At 45.2% G+C, this 12,694-nt stretch overlaps 1 protein-coding gene across 2 annotated transcripts in view; it reads right to left on the bottom strand.

Annotated features, from left to right (window-relative positions):
• The window catches only part of ADGRV1 (adhesion G protein-coupled receptor V1), a 2,479,945-nt gene that overhangs the window by 511,799 nt on the left and 1,955,452 nt on the right, over nt 1-12,694 (bottom strand). For both annotated transcript variants that reach the window (XM_069627623.1, XM_069627624.1), the window contains one exon: nt 8,220-8,398. In XM_069627623.1, coding sequence (XP_069483724.1) covers nt 8,220-8,398 — 179 coding nt within the window. The remainder of the gene's footprint in view (nt 1-8,219; nt 8,399-12,694) is intronic.

The raw sequence follows: 12,694 nt of genomic DNA, 5'->3' as shown, positions 1-12,694 counted from the left end.
GATTGTGCTAAGACTGTTCCTAACACGGGGCAGTTGTGGACATTTGTCAGAGCTTCTAGTTCGACCTGTAAACACCTGGCATTCGCGTAGAAGCACGCGGGCGTCAGTGCTATTAGGGTTTCCTACCTCCGCAAAGTGTAAACACGGAAGAAACTGAGCAAGCGTCACGTGGGATTGTGTAATTGCATTGTGAATTCCTAATTCCTCAGTCAGCCACACCTCAGGTGTGTTGCAATCTCACATGTTAGCAATTATCTCCCCATGTGGTTTACTATTATCATAGTTTCGCACTCCCTTTTATTGGCCACGGCTCTAATGAAAAAAAAATGTATATAAACATACGTACATAGACTTTGGCAATGTAGAAGTGCATTTTTCCACGCTAATGGTAGCAGAGCAAGATACTTCACTTGGGAAAGCGCATTATTTGCAAACATCTTCTTCAGAACAGGAGCAAATAAAACAAGCATTGGCAATGCCAACAGTTTTGGCTTTTGTGTAGGCATGGGATCGGCCTTTGCCAGGCACTGCCTTGGTGGTACTAACTGCAAAGTGGATGGAGTAGCATGAAATATAATAGAAGTGTCTGGCAAATGCCTTTCTTATACCCATACGCCGGCCAAAACCGAAGGCTTTTTATGCTTGTTTTTGTATTTTATTTATGTATAAAATGCTTGTCTCCTAAGTGCTGTACACGCTAAGAAAATGGTGCAATAAAATTGGAGAGAAAAAAACAAATGACCGAAAACAAGTTCCAAGGCGTAAGGGACAGGGAGGGGAATCAAGAGCGATAAGAGAGGAGAGGCAAGATAAAGAATGAGGGAAGAAGAGATAGAGGAGCGGCAGGAGGATAGAAGAGAGTACGCATAGGGACAGTGAGGGTTATGTCACCTCTAGTTGGCATGGAGCAGTGATAGGGTCTCTTAATTAAATGGGGATAGATGTCTCCCAGAAAACTGTCGCCCACTATCAATTCTGGGCAGAATGGCCAAAATCTAAGGAAAGTCTATGCTTTTTTTAAATGTTTGTATTTAGGTGTAATAACGTCAATTAATACTTTTTTTATTCACTCTCATTTATAAAAATACCTCAAACAAAAGAAAAATGAAGTCATCTACAAAACACATAATTTACAGGTTTTCATCAATCAATTCCAAACATGTCTTTTAAGCATATGTCAGTGTAAACAATCGGTCAGAATTTCATAAGTAATGATCCATAAGTTTGTAAGGTGCTAAATGAGATCACTGTCATTTCCCTGCATGAAACACTTTCCCAGAACTTCCGTGCCATTGCCCACAAGGATGGTATTACCATAGGCAAGCCAGCAATTTCTTCGAAGGTAGTTTAAGCTACGGCATTCTACCAACAGATGACTGATGGATTCTAATTCCTCCCCTCCACATAATGTACATAGTCTTTCCATTCTTGAAATCCCCTCTCTGGCCCCAAACATGCAGAGTGATGTTATTAGGGGCAACGTCTACATATCGTGGTACATAATGTTCGAGAAACAAAGTGCTATTGACCTTAGAAGCAAGACCAGCCAAATGTTCTCTGTTTAGCTCGTTAAAAATTGTTGACCTGCATTTTCTACCTATTCTTTGTTATTTCTAGTCTATACAAGTCCTGGTACGGTCTTCATCTTCTGGCTGTGTTATAAATGGGCTGTATAACACTACCTCTCAAACAAGGAGAGAGAATGTTTTGCTCTGCTCTCATGGTTGACAGCAATGATTGATCATTGGCATATACGAACTGCCAGTGATAATTCAGGGTGCGAATAATCAGTATGGTCCTTATTTTACACAAGGTAAACTCTTAATATAGATATTCCATTGAAAGGTTTCTGGGTAAATTAGTGCATTGAGGAGCCCGGAGGGGCGAGGGCAGCCGACCCGGAGAAGACAGGGGAGGTTCTTCCCCCTCGAGCACATCACAGCGCACACTTCAGGGAACCACCACAGAGGGGTTGGATCCTCCGGCGGCAACTGTGTGAGGCTCGGCGGATGGGGAGGAGGCGTGCTGCCGCTCCTGTGGGCCATTGGATTACAGGCAGAGATGCCGTGGATCTACCGGTGGCAGGCAATGCTTGTCTGCTTATCACTAGGTTGGCTCTTTCCTCCGGACACCCTGAGGACCCCAAGGACTGCTGACCGAGCCGCGGAGGCAAGAGGCCTGATGTGGAGAGAGGGCCGGTGGCCCCCAACACTGTTTTTACATTATTCTACCTGACTGGACCTGCGTGGCTACTCATTGAGGTGGCTGGAGCCCGCAGCACTGTAGGGAACTTTAAAGTTGGCACAACACATGATGGGGTGGCCTCCTTCACCCTGCACATGGGACAGCCCCGGCCAACAGGGTAGGGCGCTGTAGTTGTATAAACAGCCTGATGCACGTTGACCATCTGGGAAGGGACGCCAGGCCTGTTGCAGGAGAGAGTTGTCCCGGATCCAACAAGTTAAGTGAAGCAGGAGCAAGGGATATGGACTATCTGGGCCTCGTGCACTATATGTGGAACCTTTACCAGCAGTACATGGCAGCAGTGTGTGTAATCAGTGTGGGGGGGGTAGCTCATCTGTACAACCCCCTACGCAATTGCAATAGTAGGGGTGTAAAATGGGGAAGCACAACAAAATGCAGTCCAAGCTTCCGTATATTACCCCGTCCTAGAAGAATCACATGTCAATGGGGTCTCAAGATATTGGAAAACACAGCTGAATTTCGAGAGGAGCCCTCCTCGCAGGTGCTCAGGTATATCAAAGGCATGCTGACACAGCTGCACACCGGGACCACCTCATTGGACAACAATTAGACACCCTCACCTATAAAGTCGACCACATGCAGGTCATGCTGAATAAACATGGAGACTGTCTAGACGAAGCAGAGCAGCGCCTGTCCACGGTGGAGGATGAGTCTACTGCAACGTCACGCAGAGTTGTCCAGTTAAAGCTGTTAGAGAACTCATGGAAAAACAGCATGATTTAGAATCCAGGTCCCACCGTACAACCTTAGAATTGTCGGGGTCTCAGAGGCAGCAGACCAAGGGCCCATGGAACACCTGGTGGAACTGTGCTGCGGGAGGTGCTTGGCGAGACTGGCTTCTCAACAGCATTTGTGGTAGAAAGGGCACATCAAATTCCTTGTGGATGCCCCCCTGTACCAGGCACACCGCCCAGGCCCATTATTGCAAGGCTTCTCAATTACCGGGACATGAATTTTGCACTGTAACAATCTTGGGAACTTGGCTCTCTTACATATCAAGGCGACCTCATTTGGCTCTTTCTGGATTTCTTAAATAAAGTGCAGGCCTCAAGGAAGAGCTTTATAGATTTGAAAAAACATCTCAAATCGAAGGGGTTCAAATAAGCCATGCTGTTTCCAGCATGCCTGAGACTTGAGCAGAATGGCAAAGCCCTTGTCTTTCAGTAACCTGAGGAGGTGAGCAATTTCCATGATACTATGGCTAACGGCACAGTGTCTGCAAAGAATAAATCTGGCCGGGGTGGACCACCGACATTAGACTGATGGTGGCGACGCCGTGGGAGCACCGCCACTTCCTGACTTGCGGGTTTTGGCACATGGGGTTGTGGCTTACTATTGATGCCTACACTGGTTTTGAACGTGGGTGGGGTGGATAAGCCTCACAGCGCTCTCATGCTTTGGCTTTTGGTTTGTAATATCAAGGGAGGTGGGAGTAATTGTCAGATTGGGGTTGCTGGAGGGGGAGGTGGTGGTGAGGGAGAAGTTGTTCGAGTTGGTTCTTTGGTTGATGTTTGGTTGTTATTGTCGGCACACAATACCTTTTTGGGGAGGTAGCTGCAAGGATGGGGCGGACACAGACTGGGAGGTTGTGGACGGGTTTGCACAAACTCTGACGAGGTAAAGAACAGCTGCCCATGGAGAGAGGATAGTAGGGGGCGACACTCAGGGACTGGCTTTGAAGACAAGGTGGAGAGGGCTCCACGGGACGGGCATGGCTCCCAAGGATGGTTGATCCCACATCAACATGGCTAATAGGGATGTCACTTGCATGACCTGGAATGTATGCTGTCTGAATTGTCCTTCTAAAGCAAGCAAGGTTCTCCTATACATGCAAAGGCAGCAGGTGGACATGGCTTTTTTTCAGGAGACGCACCTCTTGCCCTCCAGCAAAGCCGGGTTTGCCAAATCATGGCCCTTCCAAAGATATATCTCCTCTTATTCAAGCTACTCACAGTGGCTGTGTCTAATCATAAAGAGTACGGTGGGATTCAGATGCCAGGGAGTGGTTTGTGATGCAGATAGTAGGGTTCTGATTCTTACAGGGCTAATACAAGCAAGTATTCACGTTTGTGAATTATTATGGCCCCAACACCGACTCCCTTGATATGCTGATGTTTATTAAGGACAAATCTGAAAGCACACTGATAGTATTAAATGTTGGGCGGGGGATTTTAACACAGTTATCAATCCAGCTCTGGAAAGATCTGGGGCATCCAACAGGGAGTCAGCGACGGCTTGAGGCAGGTCTGTGATACTGAGGGGATTAGACACATGGACGGATCGCCACAAGCAGGGTAAGGGGTACACGTTTTGATCCTCGGTTCATGGCTCAGCATAGAGGTTGGATTGCATCTTGATCTCTAGGCGGGGCTCGGGTTGGGTCACTGGTTGTAATATTTGGGCGCACACACTCTCCGATCACACGCCCGTAGTTTTGATACTCACGATGCAAGGGAAATAGCAAGGGGGAGGTACTGGTTCTTTAAAAACGAGAGCAAGAGGGATCTGATATTGCAAGAGGCAGTCCGGGAGGGTATAATCCATTTCTTTCATACGACTATACATGCTTATCTGACGGCCAGTGAGGCCCCGCTGAGGGGATTGGAGGCCAAAGCTGGCTTCCTGTCAGATGCGGGGACCCAAGCGCATTTTCAGGAGGAGTTCAAGGTTTTTAGAGACTCTGTCGAGCGTGAGGTGTGATTCCTTTACAGGAGAGCTGTGGTGAGGTTATAGGGCAAGGGGCAGAAAACAGGGCATTTGCTGGCACGGATGATAAAATCCTCCAAAACCGAATGGTCGCATATTGCGGCAACTCAATCACCTATCAGAGGGCTCTTGAAGACAGACGAGGACATACTGGGGGTGATGGTGAGCTATTATCAGGCGTTATATTCTTCCGGAATTAGTGTAGGGCAGCCTGCCCTTGATGGTAACCTGGATCAAGTTGGGTTGTATTGGGTGGTGCAGAAGGAAAGAGAGTGGCTGACCAGACCGCTAACCGAGCAGGAGCTACATAAAGCCATTATAACACTACCTGGGGGAAAGGCTGCAGGCCTGGATGGGCTCTCTGCTGACTTTTATAAGGCATATGCCCCACTCCTGGTTCCCCATATGCTACATATGTACCAGCAGGCACTGCAGGAGGGCTCCCTAACCAAATCAATGCGAGAAGCTGTGGTTAACCTATTATTGAAGCCAGCAAAAAGAACAGAAAGCTGGGCGTCCTACCGGCCAAGCTCACTAATACATTTGGTTGTTAAAATACTTACTAGACCGCTAGCCAACAGACTCACTCTGGTAATGCCAAGATGTGTCCTAACAGATCAGGCAGACTTTATACCGGGTGGTCCACGCTGTACGGGCTGTGATGAATTTTTGATCTTCTTTCGGCCCTCGAGCAGCGGTCCCCAGTAGTTGCTGCCCTTTTTGATGCTGAGAAGGCATTTGACTTGATCGAACGGCCCTTTTTATTCTCGGTGTTGAAGAGCAGGGGGAGGGATTTATAAAACTGGTATCCTGTTGTACGAAGGACCCGTGGCGCGATTGCGGTAAAGGGCAAGGGTGCCCGCTTTCACCCCTTACATTTGCGCTTGCTGTAGAGCCGCTTGCAGAGCTGGATCGGTCTAAACACATTGACAGATGGGTAGAGATGTTTACGCACAAGCTCGTGATCTCATTTTATGCCAATGATCTTTTAGTATTTGTAAGGGATCCCAAGACAAATTTAGCACCAGTTATGACGGATGTTTTAGATTTTGGGCATTTCGCTGGGCTCAATGTGAACCCATCCAAGTCTGTGCTGTTTCCACTAATGGACGGGACAGGTTCCGAGATGGGTTCAAATTCCAATTGGCACATGGATTACACACAGTATTTGGTGGTGAACATAGCGTGATCCTCGGAGGTCCTCTACCAGGAAAACTTAGGGGCAAAATTAGATCAGATCGTGTAGCCCCTGATGAGGTGGAGATACTTACCTTTATCCCTGTAAGGTAGAATAAGGCTAATTAAAATTGGAATCCTGCCCAGGTTTTGGTATATTTTTCTCAATGTACCAATAATGGGTCCCTCTATCTTTTTTAAAACTCTGAAGGCACAAATAATGAGGTTCCTATGGCATGGGAAATAGGCACGGGTGCATTGGAGCAAACGTAGTCCCATTAAATAAAGGGGGTCTTGCGCTCCCTGAGCTCGAGTCCTATCAGGTGGCAGCGCAGGCCTAATTTCTTCTGTCTGGTATGTCTCGGTCCCAGAAAGAGAGCACGTCCAGATTGAAAGGGCGCTAGTCGCCGTGTCGCTTCTGAGGGGGGTGATTCTCAATTTGCAGCAAGGCGTGCAAAGAGCGCGGAATGTGGTTGATCTTACCTGTGGGGCATGGAAGCGCATTGCGGGAAGGACAATATACTCCTTACTCCTCCCTGTAAAGTTTATGCCAGAGTCCCGTTAACAGGGGAGAGGGTTTTTACACAATGCATGGACAAACTGGGGTTCGTTTTCTGGCGAGATCTATTCCTGGAGGGACAGTTCTTGTCCCAGGAAGAATTTAAGGCTAAGAGTGAGATCTCAGCGCTTGATATATTTCTATACTTCAGGTTACGCACAGAGTTAAAAAGCAGGTTCGCTGGTTTCCCTTGGGGATCCCCACTTGCACCGATATTGCATGAGGTGATCAGTCCGGGAAACTGTTCTAGGATGGTCTCCAGACTATAAGCTAGCGTAATAGATAAATCGGTTGGGAGGGCTGGGTTTTTTCAGGGTAAATGGGAGGAGGCTCTGGGGATTTCTAGGATGACTTTGCCCTGATTTGATAAAGGGTAATCAGCCGAAACACGTGTCATCAGCAAGGGCAGTTCTGGTATTTATGACAATTAAAACTCTTTAGTTACAGAAAATTGGCGCAAGTCTCCGAGAGTTCTTTCTTTCAATTGTAGACTACAGTGGCTCATGACTTTCCCACCACATAATCCGGTGAGACGCAACATCAACTTTAATTAATTCTACCTACAATAATCATTTGCAACAACATAAGAACATAAGTCAAATATTTGTGTCGCCAACCTAAAACCAGACCTAGGGGAAGCCACATCTTTACTTTTACAAATTTAGGAGAGAATCTTGGATGGGTAGGTAAAACCAATTTGTCCTTATAAATGATTAAGAAAGGATCCTGCACTGACAATGCTTGCAGTTCACTAACTCTTCTTATGGAAGTAATAGCCACTAAGAAGGCAGTCTTGTATGTCAGGTGTTTAACCCCTTAACTGCCATGGGTTCCCCGCCCACCCCACCAGTGCCAATGCCTTTTTTCTGTGATTTGGTATGTCGGCATTCAATGCCTTGTAACTTCTTTTTACATGAGATATCTTGGCCGAATTTGGGCCTGGGCAATCGTCTCCACTGCAGCAGTTGTTGTCGAGATTCTATTTCCCAGACTTGCTCACCTTTGACTATTTTGCTAGAGCTGATGGGATTGGTAGTCCGAAACATCTGGAGAGGCAAAGGTTTCTCAGATGCCCCCCCTGCACTTGAGATTTATCACAAGCTATCTGTATTTTTATTATCCCCAAAGACGTGGCTTCTATTCAAACCATTTGTTAATTGGTTCTAATTAAGGGGCCAGTGGCCACCCCTGGTAGGCAACCTTGGATTTTCCACTAATTTCCACTTTGAAAATTAGTCAAGTTGATGCCTCACAATTTCTTTTAAATCACTAAAACATAACATAACTTAACATAATGAACGTTATCCACAAGCACATTTTGTGATGAACCATAGTGTACCCCAATTTAGAAAGAGGGACTTCCTGCATCCAAAAGTAAATTATATTGTAGATACTAAATACATGTCACAAGTCTTTTTGGAATTGTGTTGCAGTAGGGGCCACCTATCAATCATCAGAACTCATGTCTCCAAATGGCATACCGCACATATTTGCATTTTGATGTAAGACTCACATGTCCTCATGGATCAGGCCATAGATGTGTATCATGCTCCAGTGATAGATGCCTCGTAGAATGATGAGGAGCAAGATGACAACAAGAGCTGGCAGCCCCCAGCCGAGAAGGAAGAAAAGTAAGTGCCGTCGTTCGGTGTGCTCATCATTCATCACCAGGACATACCAGAAGTTCACCGCCTGCACGGGGAACAAGGAGAAAGAGCAAACCATCAAACGCCGCTCTCTGGAAAATCTCAAAGTCGTTTTGAAGTTGTAAAGTGCTGTAAAGTTAGATGCCAACGGGCAATATTTCAGACTGGGACCGTGACTAATTTTAGAAGAACTCCTGGCTTCTAATTTCAAAACAATTCCCAGATGATTTGGAAACTTTCAGGAAAGGCAGTGCTCTTTTTTTTGCTCTATTGTACTTAAGAGTGACATTTGGACATTTTTTTTCTCACCCAAAACAGATATATCCTCAATACACAGCACCACTATGTTTGCCAAGATCTCCCTGAGACAGGGGTGTTGCTAGGTCAGGAAAAGATCCGGGGCTACGCTAATGTTGGAACTGTCGGGACTGGGGGCTAGCTAGGCTTTTGGCTGTAGCTCCCGATATCCTATCCAGGGCTTAAACCAAAAGACCAGGGGCTATAGCCCCCTTAGCCCCTCCTAGCAACGCCTCTGCCCTGAGACAAGGCCAACTGAGCTGTGTGAGCTGCTGGCTATCATTTCACCATTTCCTTCCCATTCAACTGCGGTCATCATGCCAGCACAGGTATTATTTCTTAGTCCGCCTATTTAACTGTTTTATTATAAGAGGTCCTGCACAGAAACGTATAAAGTACCACACCTAAAATGCAGCGTTTCGAATTATAAACACTTCCTATACAGTAGGCACCCAAAATCTGACCCACACATTCAGGCCCAGAATTGTTGAGCCCACCGAACGCCATGAGCCTATACCCATACAGTGTACCCAGTGTTGTCTCTCCTAGATGGTCAAAACTCTCTTCCATTGTATTGAGTACAACACAGCCAAACTGTTTAAAAAAAAATAATTATTCCACATTTCAATTAATTTCGAGTGTTGAGTGCGTATCCATTTACTTTTGCCGTGGTGTTATTAGCCGTGAAGGTCACTTTGCTGTTATCATTCTGGGCAGCGAACGGGCAGGCCCACTAACTGATTATGAACCCTATCCTCACAATGTTGTGAACAATATGATTTGGAAATTGCTATGCAGTAGAAGATGAACACCTCTGTCCACACTGATGAGGGTTTTCAGAGCTGGGATGTCTGCACGAGATGCAGGGCAGCGGCAACCATGGCTGGATGCTGATCGAAAACAGGCTGAAGGTTGAAGATCTCTTCAAGGAACTTTGGGTAAATCTCCAGTTTGTGGGAGATTGGATCCTGCCTCCTCAGGGAATCCACCAGATCCAGTTGCTGGCATGTGTCTACTGTTCTGACCATTCATGATTTCGAAATCAAAATGGCAATTATAAATGGTAACAATGCTCTTTTGCTTTATACTGGTGTACTGCACCAACCGCTTGATTTCATTTTAACATTTCATATCTCTAGTGTTTTTTACGACTCCTAACAAGGCCGCAAGTATTGAACAGGAGTCTTAGTGCCCATTTTAAGTCACAGCTGATCGCCGTTTTCTGTCCCTGCCACATGAAGGCCACCGCCCAGCTTTGAACAATCCCATGACTGGCATGTTCTGCTTAGGTTTGAACCCAAGTAAAGAGGAATGTCTTTCCTTCGAGGTATTAATCAAAACCTTCAAAGCTTCCTTAATATCATCCGTGAACTCATCCAAAATGGTATTGTGTCAACTCAACAAATACCACAGCATGGAATTACTGCAAAAACTGATTAGCTATCATGACAGAGGACCTCATTCCAAGTTTTCCGTTCCAGGAACTACGGTACTGGTAAGCTTGCCGATACCGTAGTTCCTGGACCGGCAAACAACGAGTTGTGCTCGCGGGTGCCTTTCTGCTCACCAGGTCTGACCTGGTGGGCAGTGCTGCAACCGCGAGCACAGCATGTCGGATGCACTGGCACCATTCTGAATGCTGCCGGTGCATCCAACCTCCCCATTCCCATTGAGCCCTATTGGGCTCAATGGGAATGGGGAGTAATGGATTCCGGCCCCTGGCGATGAGGACATACGGGGTCCGCCAAGGTTGTAATGGCCCTGTATGTCCCCATTGCCAGAGGCCGGAAAAAAAAGCAAGTTCGGCGGTAGCCTGCCGGTTTTACCGGCAAGGCTACCGCCAAACTTGTAATGAGGCTCAGAAAGTCTACCGATATGGAACTGCATCCTGAAGCATTTAAAAATATGAGAGATTTCAATTTCGACCTAGGGGAGCTGGTAAAGGGATAATCGGATTGCCCCACTACCTTTCAAATGCCTGCTTAATACCTTTTATTTGCCTACTTACGTTTCTTCCCAACCAGACAACCAATGCTCTTATCCTTTTATTTGACCTAACTCTACCAATCTGTTTAAAAACACCATTGCCCATGTCAAGCTAAGTTTAAGTTACATTTTGGAAGGGAAAAAGAAGAGCACTAGCGGAAAGGTGCAAACCCAGCTCACATGCTTTCTTCGAGTATTCAAACTACTAAACTAATAAAGCTCTGGGTACACTTTGCCTAGAAGCATATGTGAACTTTAAAGAGATGTCATATTTCAGTATGTGCCGGATGCCCACTGGGGATGATATTTAGTGCCTGCACTGCAGGAAGGTAGATAAGGAGACATATTGAGCATGGCTAAACCTTTGCACATGGGCAGTACGATTCCCGTCTAGTGCCAGAGCGCAGAGAGAGAGTAGATTTGTGTAGGTTTAATTGTGATGAACCAAAAAAAATATATGTGCAAAAGGTGGCTGTTTAAATTGCACGGTACTGTACTGCTGTAAAGCGCTCTTTGGGTGTCAATAAAAAAAGGTGAAAAACATTATTTTTGCTCTGACATAAATAACATATATCCAAAGGTTCAACAATGCCTTTGTCGAGGAGGGCATGTTATATTTTGGTATATAGGGCACAATACAGAATAAATAAATTGTCACTTTTGCTTGTAAACTAGGCATGAGAAATGTTTTTTGGGTTTAATAATATAGTAGTAATAAAACTTTATATCGGTCATAAAACCATAAAAGCAACAGAAAAATACACAATAATACATGCAAACACATTTACACAACGTTAAAACCTACAAAATCCATCTAAATATTATAAAATTATGCTAAAAGCAATACAATTTATATATACAGAAAAAACATAAGGAGAGCACTGATCGTAGCCTTGACAAAAAGAAAAAAAAAGGCACAGGCTATTTATTATCTCCTCTTACTATTCCATCTCAGGTTGTTAACGCCCCATGCATTTGTTCAACTCTCTTACCCTCATTAACCAAGCTCTGTGAATATAATGATCCGTGGCGCAAACACGTTGGGGGTTACTTAAAAAAACAACGCCTCTCTTGTGTTATGAATCCCATCAGATATCAAAATTGGTCTCAAATATCTACAGCACAACCACAAAGTATTTTGGCAGAACAGCATAAAATGCATTGCGTCTTCTATGGAGGTCTTGCATAGTGGACACATGGCGGATTCTTGAGATTTCCAAAGATTAGTGACGTTTGCAACCAATAGCATCCCCAATCTAAAGTGAAAATATAGGGTCTTTTCAAAAGCTGGGCTGATTAAATCAGACCATCTCTTGTTAATATAGGCAGGACCAAGAGACAATTTCATAGCATCGCAGATTAACTAATTTCTTAACTGGGTATTAATAGCCGATTTTACAGTCACTTTTCCTGCAGCCTTGCAAGAGGTTGGTTCATCCCACAAAATACTCAATTTAAGTTGAGTATTTAAGTTCGAAGAAAACTTTATTACAGAAGGAAGCCATTTTGCCCTCCAGTCTTATAAGATTTGATAATGCATCCCGATAAGGCGTTAGACCTTCCTGGCCCAACAGTCTTATCAAGTATCTGACTGGGACAAACCTCATCTTAGTCGCCACAGGTAAAATACTTATTCAAGGTATAACAAAGGGGACGGAGTACTTGAAGGTAACAATAGGAGCTTTTTCAAGAATTGTATCTCACTGAGTTGTGGCTTATTTAAAGCTGAAAACAACCCAGCCTTCTGTGCCATAAGAAGCGGCTCGTGATGATTGTTTCTGAAATAAATTGACAGCTGCTGAGACCGCTCCACTGTCATGTCACACAAAGAAGGAATGAATAGCTCTATTGTATTTATCCATGCTAATACTCGACTTTGCTATCTGGGGGCCCCAGTTTGCAAATTCCTGAAATCTAATTCTCAGGTAGTCAAAATGGTTTACCTGTTCAAGCCGAGCACCATCAATGCCAAACAGAACAGACCCACGTTTAGGTGGGGTCAAAAGACCATGACCTTGGATTTCTCAACATTTAGCTCCTATCTAAGATCCATACACTT

Source organism: Ambystoma mexicanum, chromosome 6p (assembly GCF_040938575.1).
Source record: "Ambystoma mexicanum isolate Mex_15411 chromosome 6p, UKY_AmexF1_1, whole genome shotgun sequence".
In the NCBI taxonomy this organism is placed as follows: Eukaryota; Metazoa; Chordata; class Amphibia; order Caudata; family Ambystomatidae; genus Ambystoma; species Ambystoma mexicanum.
The sequence above is the reverse complement of the archived record's forward strand: the minus strand, read 5'-3'. Positions and strand labels throughout refer to the sequence as shown.